This window comes from Balaenoptera borealis, assembly GCF_965194805.1.
Source record: "Balaenoptera borealis genome assembly, chromosome: X".
NCBI lineage: Eukaryota > Metazoa > Chordata > Mammalia > Artiodactyla > Balaenopteridae > Balaenoptera > Balaenoptera borealis.
The window spans coordinates 98,020,857-98,047,143 of NC_138881.1; the positions used below are offsets into that span (position 1 = coordinate 98,020,857).

Genomic DNA, 26,287 nt, shown 5'->3' on the forward strand with positions numbered 1-26,287 from the left:
TCCTTTCTGTAGCAGGACATCTCCGGGCCATTAGGGCAGTACCTTTCCGTTCTCCTCTCCCCAGATCCCGCGCCGCCCGTCTTCTCCCTTCTCAGCTCCTCTGGCTCTGCAGCCTCGAGCGCGCGGTCGGGGCAGCGGCCGCCCGGCACCTCCCGGGGCTCCTCGGGAGGCAGAGCCGAAGGGGCGGGGGGCGAGGGCAACATCCCCCTCCTCCCACAGAGCTGCACTTGCCGGTGTTTACTTTTCCCCACTCGCAGTACTTAGCGGTCTAATGAGAGGCCGGGGGACGCCGACCACCCCCGCCCGGGCTTCTCGCCAGTCCCAGAGTTGCCGCCGCCGCTGCTGCTACTTGCTCTAATGTGCTGGCGGCTCCAACGGCCAGGCTCCGGGGCAGAAGATCCCAACCTGGGAGGTGGAGGGGGCTTAATGCATTCTGACATTTCCTGTACGCGACGCAAATTCTTGCTCCACACGCGATCTGCACAACATGCCGGGTGGTGCTCAAGGTTGAGTTTAGAACTAACTGGGTTGGAGAGCCTCGCCGTTTAGGATCAGATAGACGGGATGCTCGGGGTGCCCGACCTGTTACCAGGGATGGGGGGTGGGGAAGAGAGCCTGGCTGGCTGCACAGTAGGTAGAAAACCTAGGTGAAATTAAAAACTACTGAGAGGTAAGCGCACACTCCGCTTTACAAGATGTCACAGTGTATTTGGGAGCTTAAACTTGATCCTGAAGATCCAATTTACAGTGAATTCCAACATAGTGGCCGAAGCCCCACATATGTCAATTGGCATCACGTGCCCCAAGTCTCTGATGCCCCTAGGGTAATGGTCACATGACTTCTTTTGACTTTAAAACTGGAATGTAATGGCTGAAGTTCATTTTCCCAAAACTACCGTGACAAAAAAGGGGAGGGGGCGGTGTGAACTAGCCTCTCTACTCAAGGGAGTTCTACTTGGATTTGGATGAGGGGAACAGAAAGGGAATTTGGTGCTCAGATTTTATCCAAAATAAAAAACAGAAGCTGTTTTTAAAATAAGGGCTTGAAATATGTTTGTGCTGGGGTATATATCTCCCCTGTGGCCCTTCAATCTAGTTATGGCTTTTCTAAATTTTAAAAATATCGTACTAATTATTTTCTAGAAAAATCGTCCATTTATTCATGCCCTATTTCGTTCCTAAATGATAGATTTGAAGCCATATCCCATTAGATAGTGTTTTTAAAAAATTAGGCTTTGTCCATGTCCCTGGGTCTGGCCTATATTCCAGTTGAACTGTTCTCTATATTAGGCATCTGCTTGAAGGTGGTGGATAATCTCTTGGCTAAAATTAACCATCAGTTATTGTGGTTTGGAATTAATTGGATCAGAAATCAGGCAGGAAAACAGTGGACACTAAATTTAAGAAACCGAGCTAGTTGGGTTTTTACCTGTCAGTATTTTAGTAGAATAATGAGAGGCCACAGAAACAACTCCCATAATGACCAATACCCACCCAAGTGGCCCAAGTTAAGGTTGCTTTTGGAAAAATGTGGCAGTTTTTGCTATTCAGATTATATATTGCAGAGTGTAGAAATGGGCAGAGGAATCTCTGAGGTTGAGAGTTTAAAAGCTTTACTTATTTACAAAAATGGATCCAGTTGATACGTATTCAGTCTTGAAAACAACTAGGGCAGCTAAAAAGGAAACTGGGAATATTTAAGAGATTTTGGCTTTTGTATGCTTCAGCCAAAAATCCTTGTCTACTTACTGCAGCAACCTCTGAATGACTTGAGCACGACATTTTCATGCTGTGCATGGGTTTCTGAGCCTAAAAACTAGAACAACTTTAAAGCACATAGTTCTGACCACAAGGCTAGCCTTGCGGCACAGATTAGCTGGAAGTGGACTCAAACTGCACCTGAGTTAATTGGAGTTAACTACACTGGTAGATAGACCCCCCTAGTGGAAGAGAGGTGATAATATAATTTTAGATGGAACTCCTAACAAATATTTAACCTTAAAAAAAGAAGAGCACAACTATCCAACGAGGTTAAAGTGGTAGGGAGAGAAGTTCTTTTTAATATAGTATTAACTCGTGTCAAAACAGGATTCTCCCTAGGCTCTACAACCACAGTCTTTCATTGTCTCGGTATGTCCACTCATTTACAACTACTGACTTCATTTTTTAGTCATATGATCTAATGAACCCAGGCTTTCATTAAAATTAGAGGATTATGAGTCTACTTCTTAATTTCTACAATTAGATCTAGAAAGTTATCAAACTCTTTACCTGGGGTGGGAGAGCCAAATAAATTATGCTCTGCCTTGATTTAACACAGACAATCAACACTGTGGTCCAAGGTCTCTAGTCTAGTCTGAGGCCATCATTTAGAGTCAATTGCTAAAAATGTCTAGGCTTAATGCATTTTGGGTAGAAGGATTAATTATGACTAGTGAGTAATATTTGGGTTGAGATTAAGTCTCTTCTACAAATGGTTACAAGCACATTAGACTTGACTGTGACTGTTTATACTGGCAGAATGTCAATATCCAGGGCACTATTAGGAACCCCATGAAATTTTGCTCCTAGGCAAACAACGTGACTGTTACAGAAAAGAAGGGGGTAGAAACTTGGCCGTGGTGCTTGAGCACTAAGGAGATTCTTTATGGTGAAACTGATGACAAAAGGAAGAAAATTCACTTGCCATTTTTCCATATTCTGTTTTAAGCATTTCTACTTACCTTTCCAAGAAATTTACTGACATAATATTCTTAGCACATATGATAAATTCATGAATTTGCTATTGCTATAATCTAGGTGGAATGAATATGCCAAACTGTTTGTTTTTGCTGTTTAGTACAGATTCCAAAAGTAGCTGGTATAAAATTGAAAACGAACATCTATCAGTACATGAAAACTTGGGTAACTGTTTTTGGAATCATTTTGTACTTGCTCATGCTCTTTTGGTGAAAAGTAATCCAGAGGGGGAAAGTTTAATCTGTGAAAATAATAAAACTCAGTTTAGAAGAAAACAGCTAGATCATGTTTTGAGTCTATAATTATTCTAGAGAGTGATGCACCATATGATGTACGTTCATTGTGTTGGAGGTTTCAAACGTTTTTTGGATACATTATACTGTTGGAAGGTCTTTTAGATACCAGTGGTCACGACTAGCTGTTTTTAGTGATGAGAGAGCTTTGATTAAAATTATGACCTGGAAATATAAAAAACTGTCTGATCATGAAATGTCAGTCTCAGGAGAAGATCTGATAATACTTGGGCCAATGGTAGTTATGGAGGTGAGACAGTTTCCAAAAATTCAATATGCTTAATTAATAACACTGAATTTGCCCTATTCTTAGCACTTGAAAGACAAATATTGGTGAGTATAAACTGTTTTAGGGATGGAAAAGCATTGCTGTTAAATGAAAATTACAATGCTAAGGGGGACGTATGTTGGACTTGCTTCAGAAGAACTAGATTCTAGACATGGCTCTGACACTGACTCATAGTTTGACCTTGAGAAAGTCACTTAAGATTATTATATTGATAACTAACATTGAGTACATACATGTGCCAGACACCACGCATTTTCTCATTTATAAAATGAGGGCATGGCTCAAGGATTTTAGTCTGCTGGGATTTTTTTTTCTTTTATAAGATATATCTTTTATATAGATATAGTCTGGCTTATTTCAGTTATATTTATCAGTTGATTTTTTTCCAATTTTAATGCAACTATATTGAACCAAGCTAAATACCTTGTAGGCAAATTGGTGACTATCCAGGAAGATGATCACCAGTGGCTTATTCCGTGAGTAATGTTATTTCTTTAAAATATAGAGGTACCAGTTATATCATTCCTTATCAAGGATTTTTGGCACATTAAACTTACTGATTTTATATTATGACAAAGCTTAATTTCTCTTAACAGTCTAGAAATTTGTTTGATGATAAGGAGGTAGTGTTGTTTATTGGAAAAGGCATTGAGTGTGGACTCCAGGATCTTTTAGGCCTCTACAGTTTGCACAGACAGGCCATCTTCAGTAAATCATGGAAGTTCTCTGTTTTCATATCTGGATTTTACTTTATTTGTAAGCCATCTGTTTTCAATCTGTATATTTCACAGGCATGCTGAAAGGATAAATGAGCTATGTAAGCCTTGGCTCTTCAGCAGACAGGTGCTATATAAATTCAAAGTACTGTAGTAGTATATCATAGAAACACTAAAGCTTTAATAAGAGTTTACAGAAATGGTAGAATTCTCATTACTTAAGTCTTGCCACATTTTTACTTGTCTGTAAATGTTCTCCAGCCATCCACTTTTACAAGCTAAGAAGAAATAAAGCCAGACATAATGTAATGAAAAATAAGAGAAATGGTTGATAACAAGAGAATAAAACCCTATATGTGTAATACTTTCTTATATTTTTTTCCCTCAAATATTGTGCCAAGTAGCCTGTAAAAGCCATTAATGTGGTGGTTGTTTTTTTTTTTAACCTTTCCCAAGTAACTACTGAGCAGTATTTTGGCGTTCATTGGTAATGGTTACAAAATACTTTGGCTTATCATACTTCATTCTTAGTTTTGTGATTGCCCGTAATAGGAGGTTTTGTGTAAAATTACGCATGAAAAATCAAATGTTTCTCCTTATAATTGCACTCTAAATTGCATATGCAGGTATGGAAAAGTGCATAATGGAGGAGATAAACTTATGTTTAAGTGGTGTGCCATCATTAACACAGAAAAGGTGAGAAGTTAATGCAGGTCTTCATCTGAAAAACAAACATGTTGGGCTAGATGACTTATGAGGGGTCATTTACTTTTCTTTTCTTTTTTTTTTTTTTTTTTTGGCTGCATTGGGTCTTCGTTGCTGTGCGCGGGCTTTCTCTAGTTGCAGCGAGCAGGGGCTACTCTTCGTTGCAGTGCGCAGGCTTCAGTAGTTGTGGCACGTAGGCTCAGTAGTCGTGGCTCGCAGGCTCTAGAGCACAGGCTCAGTAGTTGTGGCGCACGGGCTCAGTTGCTCCGTGGCATGTGGGATCTTCCCGGACCAGGGCTCGAACCCGTGTCCCCTGCATTGGCAGGCGGATTCTTAACCACTGCGCCACCAAGGAAGCCCCTGAGGGTCATTTTCAACCCCCACCCTCAAAACTATTAACTTGGAATTAATTTTCACTGTCTGTTGTCATCTTGACAATTACATGATTGTTCTTTAACTCTGTCATTCTTTGTGTTATTATGCATTTTTATTTTGTTAAAATTATGTTTGCTAACATTTGTTAAAATAGCATTTGTGAAGTGAGAGTACTTAATGAAAATGGAATAAGCAGAAAGCCTTGAGTTAAAGGACTTTTGAAATAACCTGATATCCTATGACTAGTTCTGAAGAGAAGTTTCTCTTTGCTAAAAGAAATCATTTTCTTTTATAAAATCTGATCTCTTATTTCTACCATCTCTGTTTTAAAAGATTAAATAGCAAATCATTTTTTTGTAATCTTGTAACCCATATATTGAAAATACAACTCTGATTCTCTTAAGCTGTTTTAAATTTGTATGTATATATAATACTTGTTTACATAAAAAGTATATATATAAAATTTTTACTTTCTATAAAATAGAATTTGAGAGGGCAGCATAATAGCTTTGAATATTCATATTATTGCATTCTACATTATATGCTCTAATTACATAGTGTTGCTCTCAGATTGATATTCTGCTATTGACACTGAATAATACATTGTCCTTTATAGATGAATGTAATTTTTAAGCTTTTTTTCCTGTATTTCTTTACTTGCTTGCATATTCCCATTTTTGCCATTTCTTATTGTTGTTTTTGACATCTTGGTGCTTGCATTTCAGGTGAGGGAGAATTACCATTTAAGATTGTTTTCTCAGAGGTGAAAATGATAAGACATGATTCCTAGGGTATATCCTATTGCTATAATAGTCAATAGGTATATTTAGTTAATCTGCCGGAAAAGTGTCTTAAGTAGTGTGTACTTAGGATATTTTTTAATCAGTTTACTTTGGAATAAAAAAATACAAGACCACTTTAAAAATATGAGAAGAAAACCAAAGGGTTTATAAAGAAGAAAAATAAAAATTACTCATAATTGTACCACCTGTTCATATTTTTTCATGTTTCCTGTGTAGAACGTTAGATATTTTTAAAATTGGGATCATACTGTATATACTGTTTGTATCCCATTCTTTTAACTTATATTTTGAACATGTTTTCGTGTAATCAGATATTTTTGAAAATATTTAAAATTACTGCATGATATTCTATATAATGGATATTTCATAATTTATTTCACTAATTCCAGGTTGTTGGAAGTTTTTGTTCTTTCCATATCTTATAGATAACGCTTCAGTGAACACCCTGGGGCAAAAACCATTTCATGACTCTGATTATTTCTTTGAGATAAATATTTAGAAGAGAAATTGCAAAGATTTTTGTTTTAAAGATGAATTCCTTTGACAATCTCTGAAATTTAAACATTGGTGTAAGCAAAAAGAGCCTTGATTTCAAACAGCAGCACTCAAAAAAAAAAAAGCCATTCTTTACATAGTGTTTCGTATGGAGCTGGTTTAGGTAAAGTATATGTCTTGGAAATATTTTGGTTTCCTCTGATCTAGTTAGCAGGTGCAAAGGAGGATGAAGTAGAATCCTGTGGGGTGTACAATCATAGGAAGTTCTATTTTTTGAAACAGAACTGTTAATTGGGGAAGGGAGACAGGTTTGTATTTAATTAGCCTTTAGATTTCAGATTGCTGTAAAACTCAGTTCAAGTACAGAAAGCTTACTTGTGACCATAAACTTTCAGTATCATGAAGAGACTTTTAATCCTGAAGTTGGTTAAATGGCTGTATATATATAAAGATATATATTTATATATTCTTTTTCAGCTTCTTTGCCATTATAGGTTATTACAAGATATTGAGTGTAGTTCCCTGTGCTATACAGTAGGTCCTTGTTGGTTATCTATTTTATATATAGAGTGTGTATATGTTAATCCCAAGCTTCTAATTTACCCCCCCCTTCCCCTTTGGTAAGCATAAGTTTTTTTTCTATATCTGTGGAGTTACCATATTACCCAGCAATCCCACTCCTGGGCATATATCCGGAAAAGACGAAAACCCTAATTTGAAAAGATACATGCACCCCAATGTTCATAGCAGCTCTATATACAATAGCCAAGGCATGGAAGCTACCTAAATGTCCATCAGCAGATGAATGGATAAAGAAGATGTGGTACATATACACAAGGGAATATTACTCAGCCATAAAAAAGAATGAAATAATGCCATTTGCAGCAATATGGATGGACCTAGAGGTTATCATACTGAGTGAAGTAAGTCAGACAAAGACAAATGTCATATATCACTTATATGTGCAATCTAAAAAAAGATACAAATGAATTTATTTACAAAACAGAAATAGACTCACGGACATAGAAATGGCTGTGTTTGTTGATAGGCTTTTTTATCTCAGGCTGTCAGTCTCTTGAAGTACAGCCACGCCTCGGAGATAACTTCAGTTGGTTCCAGACTATCGCAATAAAGTGAGTCACATCAATTTTTTTGGCTTCCCAGTGCATATAAAAGTTATGTTTACACTATACTGTAGTCTATTAAGTGTGTGATAGCATTACATCTAAAAAAATGTACATAATTAAAAATACTTTATTGTTTAAAAAATGCCAATTATCATCTGAGGCTCCAGTGTGTCCTAGTAACGTCGAAGATCACTGATCACCAATCATTATAACAAATATAATGATAATGAAAAAGTTTGAAATGTGGTGAGAATTACCAAAATGTGACACATTTCCACATATTGGAAAATGGTGCCAGTAGACTCACTTGATGCAGCGTTAGCACAAACCTTCAATTTGTAGAAAGTGCAATATCTGGAAAGTGCAATAAAATGATGTGTGCCTGTATGTTGACAATACTCAATAAACTCAAAGTTTTATGTTTCATTCAGGTTGCTTAAATAACTAAACGGAGATCCAATAGTGGTAAAACTGGTGCCACCAGTTAATTTGTGCCTGGTTTCAGTATATGGTGAATCCCCAAATTACATCACTTAACAAATATTTTGTATATTTAAATGGCTCATTGTACACTGCATATCTCTCTCTAAACTTATCCCATGCTGCTTCACAGACCCTTCCTGGATGTCTGTCTCCTTACGCCAGTTCACTGGTGGCACTAAGGACCATGTTGGTCCGGGCATCCCATGATGACCCGGAAGTGATGTAGAAAGTTTTGTGTGACTGGACAACTCGTTCTTATCACCTCCTTTTTTTGTTCTCAGAGGGATCATGTACATGCTATATTTCATAGTCAGAATGGATTTTAGCATAAAATATGGGTTCCCATGGTTTTGCTATTTTATATCTCCGTGACATTGGGGAAGTTCCTTAATTCCTCTAAACCTCAATTTCACTATCTATAAAATGGGGATAATATCACTTGTTTTCAGTGTTGTCTTTAAAATTAAAGGAGAACATTTATAAAGAAACTGGCCTATATTAGGTGCTCAATCAGTGTTCGCATTTACAGGTCAATTAATGTTGCCTTAGGTGATCTTTATCAGGTATCTGTAGCTACCTCTTCATTTTCCTCTAATTTAAACTTTTTTTTCCTTTAAGTATCACCATTGAAGATAAATAAGATAGTTTATTTTTTCTGTTTTATTTAATGGTATTGTGAAAATATGACTTTCCAATGCTTTTCATTATGAATGTGGAGGATTTTAACAATGTTTCAGGTTGAAGAAGCCTCTTGGCTTAGCTAAGAAACCCCTTTACCATTAATGTATCCTTTTATGAGGATATTCCATCCAACAGTCTAAATTCACCCTCAAAGGAAAATTGGAAACGTGACTCTTTTAATACATGACAGACACCATTATAAAGTCATTGCCGCTAACAAATTTAGCTTAGAGCAGGGTGAAAGGTAATAGGTAATGTTGATGCCTGTTTTTGGGGGGAGGAAAAAAAAGCTTCAAGTTCTTCAGTGTTTCTACAATAGTAGAAATAGTATAAACATGAATGTTTAAAAGTTTACCTTTGAAAAAATAGGAGAAAAGAGAAAATAAGTTAGTGAAAACTTAAAATGCTGGGGAAGGCAGAGAGTTATAAATTTAATCCGTATCTTTCCGAGATGACATGTAGCCTTTAGACGTGGGTGAATCCAAAACATATTAATTTTAAATTTACGATGCCCATTATTTCCTCTAGTGGAAGTTTTCAAAAGCAAAAACCAGGAAATGATGAAGGACATTGACACATTCAACAAATATTTTGAGCAGTTTGTGGGTCTCCAGTTTAAAGCTACAGTTGAATCAGTTTTGCAAGTGGTTATGAATAATTAAAATTTTATATTTTGTCTTATGATAATTAAAAAACAAATATAGCCAAATTACCATGCAGTATAGATAACCAAAAAGTAATACTGATAGATTTACATGTTTAAAGATATAAGCCAACCCATACATTTGGTATCTTATCCTAAATCAAAGTTTTCCAGCATTAGTTGGGCCCCCAGCCCTGCGAAAAATAAAAGCAAACTAGAATATATTTATAGGTGCAAGCAGAAGGTGGCAAACTTCTCTAACCAGAGAAGGTTTGTGTAAAGATGAAGGGAGGATTGCTGTGTCAAGTACCTTGAAATGTGTAAAGATTATATAAAAGGTGGCCTATAAGGCATTTATAAAGAGATGTAACCCTCAGGAAAACTTTAAAATGTGCCCAGAGTTCTCAAGTATATATTGAGATAGTACAAACTATAGATGGAGTAATAGCCAAAGATAGTAACATGGACAATGCCTTAATTAGTCTATTTGTGGAATGGCTTCATCATTCAACTAAAATAAGTTTAATGAAGACTGTTAGGTGCTAGGCCTACAAAGATGGTAAGGTACTCCTGCAGTCTGGAAGAAAAAACATAATATTGGATTTCATGAAACCTAAAAATATTCTTACATGTAGAAAAGGAACTTAAATATGGCCTTTTTTCTCAACATAAAATAATTTCTAAATTTAAACCTTGTGTGAACAAAGACATTCATGTATAACCCAATATAATCAAATCTAAACTAAGAACAAATCAAATTTAAACATTGTTATTTCTTTGCAATAATTATTGCATCCTAAAAAAAGTGCCCACCATGAGTTAATTTTACTTAAATAGAACATTGCTCAGCCTATAAATGAAGGTCAGCAGACACCAGTGTCTTGGAATAAAATAGCCCTTTGGCAAGAAAATGAGCCACACCCCATTTAGTTTTTACAAAAATAAAATTCCTTCCAGCTTTACTAAATTGTAGATGTTGTGCACAGCGTGTACTTCTGCAGTAGTTGGTTCTGCAGCTGTGGAAATATCCATGTATGTAGAAGCCCTAAAAAACATTGATTCGCCATTACTTGCACATGCAGCTCTCATACTTTCTGTAGTACAGCATTCTGTTAAGTTTTATCTGACTCAAGGATAATAGCGAGTAACTACAGGTATAGCTGACACCTTAATTTTCTGCCTTGAACTTCTTGATTGTCCCAGACTTTAAAATGAGCTGGAAAACCCAGGATTCCAAATCTGGTCATCATTTCATTTGGTGGGAGGGGATCAAATGAATGCAGTATATCTGGATGTACTATGTCTGCTGTACATGGTTTTCTTCAAAGATGGTACTAAATTCCTGCCATGTACCATGGAAAACACTGTTCTTCTAGGGAGAAAAGAAAATAAACCCATTCTCCTGGTTCTTTCACAGTACACCTGGCACACAGCAGGTCTCCATAAATATAATACATTTGAAAGAGGGTATAAATGGCCATGGATGGCCCTTGCTGATAAAGATTAAATTGTGAAAACCTAATCAGCAAATGGGTAACTTATGAATCATACTGAATAAAATACATATGGATGTGAACCTGTCAGAAAACCAAGCAAAGGCTTCCTTGGTTTTCTTCCTCTTTTACTTGTCTTAAGTGAAAGGTCAGGAGTGAACGTTATGTACGGATAGCACTTTCATTGTGAGAACTGCTTAACTTCAGAATCAACGGGGATATTGGGACATATTAATATTTTTTCACTTTTTAAAGCAGTGTTGTTGAGATAGAATTCACATTCTGTACCAACCATGTAAATTGTACAGTTCAACGGATTTTAGTATATTCACAGATATGCACAACCATCAGCAAGTATTTTGTTTTTGTTTTTTTTTTAATGAATTAATTTATTTATTTATTATTTTTGGCTGCGTTGGGTCTCCGTTGCTGTGCACGGGCTTTCTCTAGTTGCGGCGAGCGGGGGCTACTCTTTGTTACGGTGCGCGGGCTTCTCATTGTGGTGGCTTCTCTTGTTGTGGACCACAGGCTCTGGGCATGCGGGCTTCAGTAGTTGCAGCACGTGGGCTCAGTAGTTGTGGCTCTTGGGCTCTAGAGCGCAGGCTCAGTAGTTGTGGCGCACGGGCTTAGTTGCTCCACGGCATGTGGGATCTTCCCGGACCAGGGCTCGAACCTGTGTCCCCTGCATTAGCAGGCGGATTCTTAACAACTGCACCACCAGGGAAGCCCCTTTTCCTGTTTCTTGATGCTTAGTAGCTTATTATCATCAACTTGTTCCCAACACTACCTTATTCCTTAGTAATATTTCTGCTTGAATAATGGAAAGCTTGTAAAAGTTGTATAATCACCTTTTTAAAAACTTGTATAACAGATTTATCCAAAATTCCTTGTTTATACACATTCATTGAATACCTAGTATAGGGAACAAAAGTAAGCAGTATTAAGTATTGCAGAAGTAAATGACAAATGCTTTGAAACACAATGGTTTTCAGTCAACCTAAAGCATTATTGAGCACATCTAATATTTATTTTTTAAATTTACGCTTCAAATATGAAATACATACACAGAACAAAATTCAAAAGCTATAAAGGGACATAAAGAAAATAAACCTCCTGCCCCTGACTCCGATCCCCCATTTCCCTTCCCAGGAGGTGACCATTAGTACTAGTTTCTTATCTATCCATCCAGAAAGAATATTGAGTACATTTGACACTTGACATTTTCAGAAGAGCTTGGTGTTTTACATTTAGAAAGTGCAGCAGTAAGTTTGAGGGAGTCTTTACCTTTTGACTCTTCAGGGATGAACATGGGAAGGAGGGATTATCCAAGGATGATAAATAGAATCAGTTACAGATCAGAGTTTTTCTTTCAAGAACCCTTCAGGCCAATATAGCTAATGACACCTAGAACCGATCTCTGCCATTATCTTCTGTATTCAACCCACAGAGAAGTTCCTGGACCTAGTTGCCTTATTCTGGGCAGGCCAACTAGGAAAGGATAGGCCTCCCTGAGAGAGGAGGGCTGCAGTTCAGTCAAGAAAAGATACAAGATACAATTTCCCAGAGACCCATTTAGAACTTCCTATTTAATTACTTAATTCATTTAACAGGCCTTTATTAATTATCAACAGTGTGCTAGGCACTGTTATCACTAAGATAATAACATAATGTGCCATCGTTTGAAGAGCTCAGAGTCTAATCCAGCCACTGATTTTTGCAGATGAGGCGACAGAGGTCTAATGCAGTGGTGGAGGACAGTGGTGGGGGATGGGGTCTCCTGATACCTAATCCATCACTCTTCTTGCCATAAATTTAAATACCACATCCAGAGTCCAGCGTGGTTCACTAGGAATGCCTCTTCCACCCTGAATCAGTTTATACAAACTGGAGTTTTCTTTCAGATGTTAACAAAATGGCAGATGCCATGTCTTTAAAGTTGACATAAACTCTCTGAAACTCACTTCACCTATAACTTAAGCAACATTATTTAACTCGACCAACTCTTCCATAGCTAATGAAAATTCATTAGTAATAGCTTTAAAGTGGTACATTATTTTCCAGGTTGTATCTTCAACCAAAGTACTCTTATGCTTACAAAGCTGCAGTCCTAATCATTGATCTTAAACAGTTTCCTACATTGTATTGCATCCAAAGGATTTTGAAAACTCGAATGCCAATATATTGGATATACATTGTAGGATTTATCACTTTTTTTTTTTTGCCACACCACGTGGCTTGCAGGATCTTAGTTTCCCGACCAGGGATTGAACCCGTGCCCCCTGCAATGGAAGCGCAGAGTCCTAACCACTGGACCTCCAGGGAATTCCCGGATTTATCACTCTTGGTTTCTTCCAAACTGGATTTTCTCTCTCAGAGAGCCAGTATTTCCCCCTTTGTATTACTCCTCACCAAGAAAAAAAATTCCATTTTATTCATTGATTCATTCACTTATTCAGATATTTACTGAGTGCCTCTATAGGTCAGGTTATTTTCTAGGCACTGGGGATTATACCTGTGACTGAAACAAATGAAAATTACCATCCTTATGAAGCTTACATCCTACTAGGGGAAGATACAAAATGAACAACAATATAGTATATTCGATGGTAATGTATTATGGAGAAAATTAAAGTTGAGGGTATAGGGAGTGGGAAGAGGGCATTGCCATTTCAAATCATGTGGTCACAGGAGGCCTCACTGAAAGGAAGATATTTGACGCAAGACATGAAGGAGATCAAGGAGTGACTATCTGGGGAGAAGTGTCACTTACGTAAATATTTCTAATAACAGATACCAAAATTGTCATGCATTGGTGGGTTCTTGCCCTGAAATTCTCCTTTATATCAGCTTGTTATTTTGGTATTGAACAGAAAAATATCATTTACCCAGATCAAATACTCTAGTGGAGTCAAGAATTGACCATACAAGCTAAGACTATAGTGTCAGTAGTTATGTCTATAGTATTTTGGAAAAATTCGTGGGAATAATGTTTAAAATAGGATATGAAATTATTGCATATAAATTTGCTTCCCTTTTCCCTATCCATTTAATTATACTATATTCTGTGTTTAATTCTGAGTTAGATTTTTTAATTGAACTTTTTACTTTGCAGAAATTGTAGACATGTACTTGTAAGAAATAACACAGAGAGATCCTGTGTACCCTTTACTCAGTTTCCCCCAGTAGTAACCTCTTCAAGACCATAGTACAATACCCAAGCCAAGATGTTGACATTGATACAGTCAAGATGCCGAACAGTTCCGTCACCACTAGAATCCTTTTTGTTACCCTTTTGTAACAGCACACACTTTCTTCCACCCTCCCCTGCACCTGCCCCATCTCTACCCCTGGAAACCACTAATCTGTTTCCCATTTCTATAATTTTGTCATTTCAAAAATATTATGTAAATGAAATCAGAGTATGCAATCTTTTGGCTTTTTTCATTCAGCATAATTCTCTAGAGATTCATCCAAGTTGTGTATATCAATACCTTCCTCCTTTTTATTGCTGAGTAGTATTCCATGGTGTAAATGTACCATAGTTCTTTTTTTTTTTTTAATAAATACATATACTCAAGGATGCTTGCTCATTGCTTTGTTTCTTTTTTTTTTAAATTTTATTTATTTATTTATTTATTTTTGGCTGTGTTGGGTCTTTGTTTCTGTGCGAGGGCTTCCTCTAGTTGTGGCGAGCGGGGGCCACTCTTCATCGCGGTGCGCGGGCCTCTCACTATCGCGGCCTCCCTTGTTGCGGAGCACAGGCTCCAGACGCGCAGGCTCAGTAATTGTGGCTCACGGGCCCAGCTGCTCTGCGGCGTGTGGGATCTTCCCAGACCAGGGCTCGAACCCGTGTCCCACGCATTAGAAGGCAGATTCTCAACCACTGTGCCACCAGGGAAGCCCCTACCATAGTTTTTTTACCCATTCACACATTGAAGGACATCTGGGCCATTTCTCGTTTTGGCTGCTACAAATAAAGCTGCTACAAATATTTGTGTACAGGTTTTTCTGTGATTGTAAATTTTCATTTCTCTGGGGTTAATGCCCAAAAAATACAATCTCTGGGTCATATGAGAGTTGCATATTTAATTTTATAAGAAACTATCAAAATGTTTTTCTGTAGTGACTTGTACCATTTAATCTCCTACCAGCAACGTATGAGCGACCCAGTTTTTCTACATCCTTGCTAGCACTTAGTATTGTCACATTTTTATTTTAGCTATTCTGATAGGTGTGTAGTGATATCCCATTTTTGTTTCATTTTGCATTTCCCAGTGGTTAATGATGCTGAGCATCTTTTTATGTGTTTGTTTCCCATCTGTATATCCTCTTTGGTGAAATATCTGTTCATGTCTTTTGCCTATTTTCCAATTGGATTGTTTTTTAATGTTGAGTTTTGAGAGGTCTTTATATATTCTAGATAACAATCCTTTGTCAGATATGTGGTATACAGCAATTTTCTCCTAGTCTGTAGCTTGTCTTTCCATCCTCCAAGCAAGGTCTTTCACAGAACAAAAGTATTATTTTGACAAGGCCAAGTTGATCAATGTTTCCTTTTATGGATTGTCTTTTTGGTGTCATGTCCAAGGCCCCTTCACCAAACATGGTTCCTGATGAATTTTTCAAAAAATTTTTTCTAAAGTTTTATGGTGTTATGTTTCACATTTAAGTCTGTGGCCCATTTTGAGTTAATTTTGGTGTAAATCTTTATACAAAATTACACAAAATGAGGTCTAGGTCAGAGTTCTTGTTTTTTTCCCCTATGGTTGTCCAGTTGCTGTAGCACCATTCCTCCACTGATGAGCTTTTGCACGCTTATCAAAAATCAGTTGAGCTTATTTGTGTAGGTCTATTTCTGGGTTCTCTGGCCTGTTCCATTGTTCTGCATGTGTTGCTCTGTAACCACACTATCTTGATTGCTGTAGCTACAAGAAATGACTTAACACCAGGCAGAGTGAGTCCACCCAGTCTATTTTTCAATAAATTTTACCTGTTCTAAGACCTGTTTCTTTCCACATAAATTTTTGGAATAAGCTGGTCTATGACCACAAAAAACTGTGCTGTCAATAGGAATTACATTAATAAATTAGAATTTTGAGATTGCATATGTAATGTTAATTAAGTTAAAAATGATAATTCCATTAAGGAAGACAAAATTTAATTTCTTCTGTAGTCTCATGCTAGGTCTTATTTTCTAAAGTGGTGCCTACTTTTATGATTTTTAAATCACTGAACAAATATTAATTGGTCATTTCTCTTCAGATAGAACTTGGATATCTTTTTTTTAATTACCAATATTGAAACTTTTCTTGATTTAGGTATATAACTTTCAAGTTCTAAATCACTGATATGTTTTTGAATTTTAAAATTATTTGAAGAGTTCTTTCCAGACTTTTTAAAGACTCCCCCCACCCCGCACCTTAGATTTCTCTTTGCAAGACTCCTAAACCTACTGCCTTAAGTATGGTTTACCTCTTCTGTTGTTTCAAACAAATGCATTAACCCACATAGCAAAACACAATATGCCACTAAATCATTGGGATTTAGGGTATTGGAGTTTAGGATGTGTTTGTTAGTCATGAATAGTAAATCAAAACATCTTAAATGAAAACTTTTGTGCATTCTCATGCTTTGATCTTTGATTCTGAAAAATAAAATCTTAAAAATTACAAAAAGAATCTGGTAAACCTCTTAATTTAAAAAGGGCACTTGGAAACTTACTATTAGGGATTAAAAAAAGAGAAGAGGACTGTTAAACTGATTAGGGCTGAAGAAGAAAGGAACAGAAAATGTCACCTTGTTTGGGTGCGGGAAAAGTGAATGAGATCATGCTTTCATTTCTGTCTTGCTTTCTCAAGATAAAGCTTTTCCACCCTTCTTTCTGCTTCATGATTCAGGGTGGAAGCACCAAAAAAACTTGGCTCTCTTTCCCATCCTGTTTATATTCTAAATTGGCTTTTATTGTTTTAATAAATATGTCACTGGCAGCCTGTAACATTCTGAATATGGCATTAAGTGGTTACACTCAGAAAGCAGGAATTTGAAAATCACAGTCCAGTTATACTACCTTAAACACAATTAACAGAATTACTTCTCAATAAGGAAAACTTACCTAAGTTATAGCATGTGGCTCATATAGTTTTAGTATAATTATTACAGTGAAATTTACTACCACTAAGCATTGTGTACAGAGTTCTGAAAGGACAAAAGTGTGATCCAAGAATAGTAAGCCAAGATGTCATTCAAAAATAAAGGTACTAGGCAGTTCCCATGAATATAAAAGAACTCATAGAAAAGAGAAATACTCGAAAGTGAAATTCAGCCAATTAAAAAATAGGACAAAATTAAGATTTTAAGAATAGAGGAGCCTTGGTAAAAGGATGTATGATGATCACTGAATCCATTTAAATACAGAATTAATACTGAAAAAAAATTTACTACCACTAATATCAGTGATTTGTTTCTTCCCCATCTACTCCTAACTTTGTTTAGGTTAATAGTCACAGCTACAGCAAAACCTATCCTGTGATGGAAAAAAAGTGTAATTTAAGGAAGAATGCAGTATAATGGTACTCATCAAACAGATATTCCAACTTCTTTCTTCACATATAGCTTATCTGCATTTTTGTATTTGGCCTAATGAGAGACTTTTAAAAGCTCATTCTCTAAAGCAGTGAATTCTCAGAGCCAGTGAGCCTACCATAGTCTACCCCATCAAAAGAACCCTGCTAATGGCTTAGCCAATTTCTGAGGTAAGAGTACCAGGGAGAGGGATAAACTGGGAGAAGGAAGAAGTTTCTCTTGCTTGGATGACTTTTTGCTAACAATATGATTTATAGCAAGCGAAGGCCACAAAAGTTGTTTGATTTGTGGCAGAATTAATTATGAGACTTTTTAGCTGTACCAGGTTAACAAATTGCCAAATAAAATACTGAGCAAGCAAGGCTGGTCAGTTACAATTCAGTGTCTAGAAATCTGAGCCAGCATTAGTGTTATGTTTATGGATTCAACTCCATCCTCAGAGAAATACAATCAGGGTATCAGCAAAAATAAGAGTTATGGGGTATCTCCCAGACATCTGAATAGAAAGGGCACATAACACTGTGTGAGACCACAGTATTTTTGCAGCCAATCTTAAGGATAAATCTACATTGTATTCAGGATGCTGTGTTGGGCCAAAACTTAACAATGACCATTATGTGTAGAAAATAGCAACCATTGTTGTTGCGTTAAACTCTCTCTGGAGATTAAAAAACATTTTTAATTAACCTAATAAAACCCCAATGGCAACATAACCAAAGAAATTAACATAACCAGAGAAGAATGGGTAGAAGCAGAAAACCTAGTGCAATTGTTGAGTTATCCTGGCAAAGGAACCCTGAACTATGTGAAGCTGTTGACTGTTTACTGTTTGTCTAAAAAAGCAACTCCAAAAGTATACACATACACACAAACACACACACATTTGGATTTTTCAGCTAGATCTTTAAGTGGGCTGTTTCATGACAAGCTCCCAAAGAAATGGAATTAATTTGTGGTGTGTTTTTTTTTGTTGTTTTTTTAAATTTATTTATTTATTTTTGGCTGCGTTGGGTCTTCGTTGCTGCACGTGGGCTTTCTCTAGTTGCGGCGAGCGCGGGCTACTCTTTGTCGCGGTGCCCGGGCTTCTCATTGTGGTGGTGTCTCTTGTTGGGGAGCACGGGCTCTAGGCGCGTGGGCTTCAGTAGTTGTGGCTCGCGGGCTCTAGAGCGCAGGCTCAGTAGTTGTAGCGCACGGGCTTAGTTGCTCTGCGGCAGGTGGGATCTTCCCGGACCAGGGCTCGAACCCGTGTGCCCTGCATTGGCAGGCAGATTCTTAACCACTGCGCCGCCAGGGAAGTTCCTGGGGTGTGTTTTGAAAGTGTTTATATATATATGTGCTTGCAAGAATTACACGGAAGAATTAGACCGACAGAGTACTTGGTGATTCTTGAAGTGAATATTGGCAACCTTAAAGATGTTTTATTAGACAACAAGGCAACAGTTTTCCTCTGTCTTCACAATAATAGCAGAAGTCAGAAAATATTCCACGTGCAAATATATCTGAACCTCTTCATGAATGCATTTAACACTTTGAAGTGATGGCAACATCTGGTAACAAGTAGAAACCGGCGTCTTATAAAAACTGCGGCTTCATGTTACCACTTCATGTGAATTAGGCATTTAAGGGAGTCTTATAAGTCTTCCTAAAAACTGACAAGGTTAATCTTGGACTAGGGCAGACAGGCAGGAAATGCTGAAGCGGCTGTTTCTTTTGAAGGTTTTGTGATTCCTTGTGAGGTCAAAAAGTAGTCGTTTTAAAGTTAAGAAAGCTAAAGCATTGAGATCTTGACAGCTTAAGTGCGATTTTTCTTTTTTGTGTGTGTGGCAATTTTGAAGGAAAACTTGATAAAATTCAGAGTTCTTTATACCTTCCATTCCACTTTTCTCTGAAATGCCTTTATTTTCGGAAAGTGGAGAATTAGAAAATCATTCAGCTGCCAAATATGATCATGGATTCGGTGCCACTAGAAAGATATAACCTACCGTTTCTTTGGCTGGATTACCTCTTAGGAATCACCCTATTTTGTAGGGTTACCCAATGGGACAAGAGTAGATGTCTTTTATGTTTATTTATGTGATTTGCATTAAAAGTGCTAAAAGTTTATTCTTTATTATGTAATAAACCACTATAGCACATGACAGTGAGGTTAATTCCTTTAGCATGCAATGTTATTATCACAAATTTATTTAACAGATACTTTTTTTCATTTGAAAGTAAATATTTGTTCCTGAATTTTTTTCTTCCATTTTGTTGAGACATAATTGACGTACAGCATTAAGGTGTACAGTAAAATGATTAGACTTACATACATCATGAAATGATTATCACAGTAAGTTTAGTGAATATTCATCATCTCATATAGATACAAAATAAAAGAGAAAGAAAAAAATTTTTTTTCTTGTGATGAGGACTCTTAGGATTTGCTCTCTTAACTTTCATATATAACATACAGCAGTGTTAATTTCTCATATTGTACATTACATCCCTAGTACTTATTTATCTTACAGCTGGAAGTTTGTACCTTTTGATTGCTTTCATCCAATCCCCCCGCCCCCACCCTCCTTAACAGATACTTATTGCCTGCCTACTGTGTGCCAGGCACTGTTCTAGATGCTTGAGATAGATTGGTGAAAAGACAAATCACTGCCCTCATAGAGCTTAATAAATATTAAAGATGAAAACAATGGAGCCATTTTAAATCCTTTAATCTATCACTCAGCTTTTAAAGACCTACATTGAATGAGTTTTGAGAACTCTTGCACATTTTACCTGAAGTTTGAATAGGGAAAAATTGATAATTTGTTTGGAATATATGGCAATAAGCTGGAAGATGATAGTTAAAGTAAATGTTTGATTTTTTTGATTCTCACTTTTATTTTTCATTTATCAGTGTTATAATTAGACCCCTTGAGTAACTGAGGAATGTTACTGATTTAACTTGTGGATTTATTCTTTAGGATGGTCTTAATTTATATGGCGGGGGGCGGGCGGTGTGAATGGACATAGTAGCCCTGAAAATTAAAATATGGAATCTGTAACTGCTGTCTTCTTTCATTGGAAGAATTATAGAATACTTAATGTATTTAATGTTCACCATGGAAAGTGAATGTATTGCTCAGTTATTTTTGCCTATGTGAGTAGTACAAGAGCTGACTCAAAGGAGATGACATGATGGTTCCTGTCCTGAAGTAAAATAAGATGATGGGGTTGTGGTGGAAAAATGATGTGGTCATGCCCATATTTGCTCACATCTCTTGTTGGTTTCCTTTTATAGAGGAAAACCAAAGAGAGTCTCATTTCTTATTTTTTAAGTTTCCTTTTTGTATTTTCTTTTCATGCCATTTTCCTTTTTTTTTTCCTTAAAATTGCATTATCCTGATTTGCAGTTCAGTTGGCTCAAGCTGAGCTTTGTAATAGTATAAGTACCCCTTAGAATGGTCATAGTGGAGGCATTATACCCATTTTAGGGAATCAATTACATATATGGACACAGACACTCTGAGCTCCTTGAATGTAAAAGGCATATTTCATAAATCTTTCTATTTCCTGATGCCATCTAAGTACAGTGCCTTTTACAGAGTGGATGTTCATTCAGTGTTCGTGTAATGAATGAATATGAGCCAGGAATTTTATTTTTGCTTTCCAAAATACAAAATACTTTTTTCTAAGCTCATGGAATTTTTAAAAGCTTATTTTTATGGAAAATTTCAAACATATAAAGTAAAATAGCATAAGGAACCCCCCCACAGTTTCAACAGTTTATCAATATTTGATGTTCTTATATTTCATCTTTCCTCTCCCCTTTTTTGTTGTTTGGGATTTGCTTTCAAATAACCCACATATTATTTTACACATAAATACTATAGTTCACTTCATTTTTAATATTTTAAAATAGTAATAATTCTGCATTTCATAGAGTCTAACTTTCAAAGCCTTTCTTTTCTAGTATCAGAGAAGGAAACTCTTACTGATTATCAGAAGAAAAATCTGATTTGCTACATATGAACTGGATATTTTTAAGTAGTTTTATAAGAAATATATTGTCTTTCTTAATCTTTTAAAAAATGTATTAAAAGTTTCTAAAAACTACACTATCATGATAAATTCCCATCTCATGGACATGAACCTGATTCTGCAAAATGTTCTTTGGAGTAAATAACCTGTAGATTGGTCCCCTCAGAATTGATATTAATCAATTAATTTTTCTTTTCACAGTTCAACAGAACAGAACTCACGTTAAAACCTATTCTGGTAATTGCATTCTCAGTTTTGAAATTTCTTGTTAAAAACCTATGGACCTTATGTTTTTTGTCTCTCTAAAATTAGATGACTCCATCATGAATATTACCAAATAAAGCACCAGTTCTCAATAGAGAAGTATGCCACATAGTCCCTTGGAGATCAAAATTACTTGTATAATAACACTAAGATGTTCTTTGCTTTTTCACTGTACTGACAGAAGCAATGGTGGGTAAAACTGCTAGTGCCTTAGCCCCACACTGTATTAGTAGTCTTTGTATTCAACACCATACCCTTCGTGTTAGAAAAAGACCTATAACATGCAGTTCATTAATGAATGTCCTTGATTAAGCAGGAAAAATTAATTTTATTAAATCTCAACTCTTGGGTATACATCTTTTCAATATTCTGTGTGATGAAATGGGAAGTAAATAAAAAACATTTCTGCTGCATATGGATTTACAGTGATTGTCTTGAGGAAAAGCACTTGTGCAGTTTTTTGATTTGCAAGCTAAACTAGCTGCACTTTTAGAAAATAGAAAACCATTTTTACTCGAAAGAGCAAATGACGTATTAACTGATAATTCAGACCTGAATATTTGGTAGATATGTTATCAAAAGTGAATCAAGTGTGCTAGTCACTGCAAGGAAAACGGCTGAGAGTATTTGTTGCCAATGATAAAGTTAGAGATTTCAAGCAAAAATTCAAATTCTTGAAAACTTGCATCAGCCACCATGCATCAATACTTAGACTTTTCTACTGAGGTTGGTGGTGTTTTTAATTTAAGTGATTTGTTAGATATTGTAAAATGAAGTGTGACAACAGATCTGTACTAGTCAAACAATATTGTTCCATATGATCAGTGCATGATGTTCTGAAATCAAGCATGGGTAAAAGGTCCATTTAAAGTGCAAGATAGACCAATGGATTTTAACGTAACAGAGTATGAAAACGTCATTGATCTGATATCAGATTCCACACTGCAACAACTATTTAAGAAACTAACACTTACCCAGTTTTGGCGTGGTATTATAAAGAAGAATATCCATAATTACCCGAAAAGGCTCCTAAAATACTTCCTTTTTCCAAACAACGTATCTGTGGGAGGCCATGTTTTCTTCATATACTTGAATCAAAACAACATATTGCAACAGACAATGCAGAAGCAGATATGAAAATCCAGCTGTCACTGTATTTAGTTAAACAAAGATGTAAACAATATACTCTTCTATTTTTTTTTTTCCTGCAAAAACCTTTGTTTCCATTTGGCCCACGGCTTAGGTGAGGGCCCCAGGGTGGTCAAAAAGCTGCCTAGTGGCTGCAGAGAGGGGCTCCGGCAGAAGCCCTGACACCGGAGGGATGCAGAGGGGCCCCTCAAAGGCCGCTGGGCTCCAGAGGCCCCCGTCGTAATTGAGGGTGAGCCTTTGGAAGAGCTACTGGCTCAGCCCCCCACTCCAACCCCGGCGGCAGCCTGCGCCAGTGGGAGGTGGGGTCAGTCAGGTGGTCGCCATCTGCTTGATGAGTTTCAGCTGCTCCTCCAGGAAGCGGCTCTCCAGGAAGTCACGGGTGGGTGTCTGCGCGGCCAGAGCCTAGGGGTGCAGGTCCACAAGGGCCTGGCTCAGGTTCTTCTCCAGGGCCGTGGCAGCTTCCTTATTGTCCAGAGTTTTACCCCATTCATCTTGGGACGGCTTCTGCGCTCCTGGAAGAGGGCACAGCCGCTTTGCTGGTTTTGCATCTTCAAGAGACGCTGGGCGCCCTTGCCCTTCTCCATGGCGGACTCACAAAAGAAGTGGCCCACGCTCTCCAGAGCCACATCCTCGCGGGAGAAATAGAAGCCCAGAGGGAGGTAGGTGTAGGAGGGCCCAGATGCAGGTTGACCCCTGTGGTTGACGGCTGCCCCCACCTGGGTGGAATAATTCTGACAAATCTGGGAGCTCATGGTTGATCAGCAGTAAGGAGCTAAGCTCCGAAAAAACGGTGTTGGCTGGTTTCGGAGGCCGAGGACGGCAGAGTGGTTGGTTCCTAAGGATGCGACAGGAAAAGAGGTTCCAGGGTGATTGGAGGCTGGAAAAGGGGGCGTCCCTGGGTCTGTTCCATTCAAACACTGTTGAAGCAAGAGACATCCGGAGGAGCGAGGCGTGCCCTGCCTCTTCCCATTAAATTTTTTTAAAATATAGTTTTCATTTTTAAATGTTATTTATATTAGCATGAGGTGGGTTTAGTTTTTTTTTTTTTAAATAAGTTTATTTATGTATTTATTTATTTTTGGGTGTGTTGGGTCTTCGTTTCTGTGCGAGGGCTTTCTCCAGTTGCGGCAAGCGGGGGCCACTCTTCATCGCGGTGCGCGGGCCTCTCACTGTCGCGGCCTCTCCCGTTGCGGAGCACAGGCTCCAGACGTGCAGGCTCAGTAGTTGTGGCTCACGGGCCCAGTTGCTCCGCGGCATGTGGGATCTTCCCAGACCAGGGCTCGAACCCATGTCCCCTGCATTGGCAGGCGGATTCTCAACCACTGCGCCACCAGGGAAGCCCGGGTTTAGTTTTTTTTTTAAATAAATATCTTTAAAATGTCCTAGTTGTAATTTCTAATATGATAAAGACACTGATCTAACCCACATATCAAAAAGCTTTTTGGGGTCCTCAGGTCCTGAGGCCAAAAAGTTTAGGAGCTGCTGGGTTAGTTGGGTTTTTTTGTTTGTTTCTTTTCCTTCCCTATCCTTTTTTTGAATGAGAGACCCTCAGGATAGGAAGGTGTAGAGCATATGAGTTATTTCTTTGTATGATTTTATTAGCTATGAACAGAACACAGATGTCTCCCCCCCAGTTTCATTGAGACATAATTGACATATAACATTGTATTAGTTTAAGGTGTACAACGAGATGGTTTAATATATGTATGTATTGTGAAATGATTAATACAATAAGTCTAGTTAACATCCACCACCCCACAGTTACTTTTTTATTCTTGTGATGAGAACTTTTAAGATTTACTCTCTTAGCAACTTTGAAATATGCAGTTCAGTGTTGTTAACTGTATATAGTCACCACAGATGTCTTCCAAATCACTTCCTTATCCCGTGTGTAGTTCAACTGATAATTTTTGGAGGGCCCATGCTTTAAATCCTTCTATTTATTTCAGCCTTTTGTTTTAGGGCATTAGGACAAGGTATATAATTTAATATATAATAAGACATCCTGTTTTAAAAGGTTGATTACTTTGTTATGTAAAAACAGAGCTCACAAATATTTACTGTTGGGGAGACAGCCCTTGGAATATTGAAATTAAAATGTTCTTGTGGCTTATTTACCCGCCCCCCCCCAATCATCACGTAAACCAGATCTACTTGATTGTTAAAACTGACACAGCCACGCAACAGGAAGTTTGTGTACCTAATACTGTTCCTGGCATAAATTTCCTAAACTTTCCAATATAGCCCAAAATTACAGTAGCAATATCCTCCGTGTTAATTTGGTACCTGTTTTATGTTAGATCCCTTTGCTTTGATGTTTCCCTCACTGTGAGTATTATTTGTTTGTTTACTTTATAAGTCATGAAGATGGGTAAAATCCTGTTCCATTAAAGGATGATAGATCAGTGTTATTGAGGTGTGGCATTAAGCACAGTGGGAGAGGCCTCCATTGTACGTGTCACACATGGAAAGAATATAACCCGTACTGGGTGTGGTGGGGAGGGGATGATGTTTGAATGAAAGTTGCAAGAGACTTTAAAAATACTATGCCTAGGTCTTGTGTCCTAACTGCAGATTACACCCATACGTCTATGAAATTCTCATGCAGCTTTGGGTGTGCCTCTTTCCTTCCTTCCCACCCTGAAGGGTGTATGTGTCCACAGGTGCGTGTGTGAACTTTTAACTTTATGGATTTGTTTGTAACATTTGAGAGAGAGTGAGAGCTTGTGCACTTTACGTGTACAGATAAAACATAGGTTGGTTTCTATTGACTTTCCCCAGCATTCATCATGATGAATTTGGAATGTAAAAGTTGTTTTCATTCCGTGGCCTGCTTATAAAAATGTGCAATGGATTACATAACCCTTGCCACCATCTTCTGTTCCCAAAGCAATTTTCATTACCCATGGGAAAAACAGAGATGCTGTTCACACACATACTCACACACATGCACATACACAAACGCCAATACCCCCCCTTGGCCCTGCACACCTGCACATACGTCATATGATGAGGCATTTAGAAGGTTACAGAATGGGCCGCAGGCCGAAACTGGCTGAACTACTGATGTGATACAACAGTCTTTTAGGAAATGTCCTGGTATTTACTAGGTAGAAGATGTCCATTTTTAAAGGGAGTATCCATTCCTAGAACTTTCACCACAATATTTTGCAGTTGAAGTGAATTCTATCATGTTATGGTGAATGGACTTTAAAATCAACAACTGGGTGTTGACAGATTTCACTGTGATCAAAGATTAGCCTTAGAGTTCAGAAAGCTAGAAAGCATATACATTCCAGATGACCAAGAAAGGGAAAGACAAGGAAGCTGTTTCTGGGTAGCATGATCATTGAGGAAGTTAATTTTTTTTAATTTTTGTCTGCATTGGGTCTTCGTTGCGGCGAGCGGGGGCTACCCTTTGTTGCGGTGAGTGGGG

At 37.5% G+C, this 26,287-nt stretch overlaps 2 protein-coding genes and 1 pseudogene across 6 annotated transcripts in view; 1 reads left to right on the plus strand and 2 right to left on the minus strand.

Annotated features, from left to right (window-relative positions):
* LOC309620744 (uncharacterized protein) overlaps positions 1-3,745 on the minus strand; it is a 202,414-nt gene extending 198,669 nt beyond the window's left edge. For both annotated transcript variants that reach the window (XM_082377616.1, XM_082377615.1), the window contains exon 1: positions 43-3,745. In XM_082377616.1, coding sequence (XP_082233742.1) covers positions 43-203 — 161 coding nt within the window. In that variant the 5' untranslated portion in view covers positions 204-3,745. The remainder of the gene's footprint in view (positions 1-42) is intronic.
* PLS3 (plastin 3) overlaps positions 1-26,287 on the plus strand; it is a 90,405-nt gene that overhangs the window by 816 nt on the left and 63,302 nt on the right. Inside the window, exon 2 of one of the 3 annotated variants that reach the window (XM_082377228.1) lies at positions 3,752-3,797. The exons of the other annotated variants lie outside the window; for them this stretch is intronic. The gene's annotated coding sequence lies outside the window, so the exon portion shown is untranslated. The remainder of the gene's footprint in view (positions 1-3,751; positions 3,798-26,287) is intronic. 3 annotated transcript variants of the gene reach the window in all.
* LOC309620158 (ferritin light chain pseudogene) lies at positions 23,161-23,603 on the minus strand (annotated as a pseudogene). The gene is made up of 2 exons: positions 23,334-23,603; positions 23,161-23,253 (listed from the first exon to the last, which is right to left on the minus strand). The product of its transcript is annotated as a ferritin light chain pseudogene (transcript).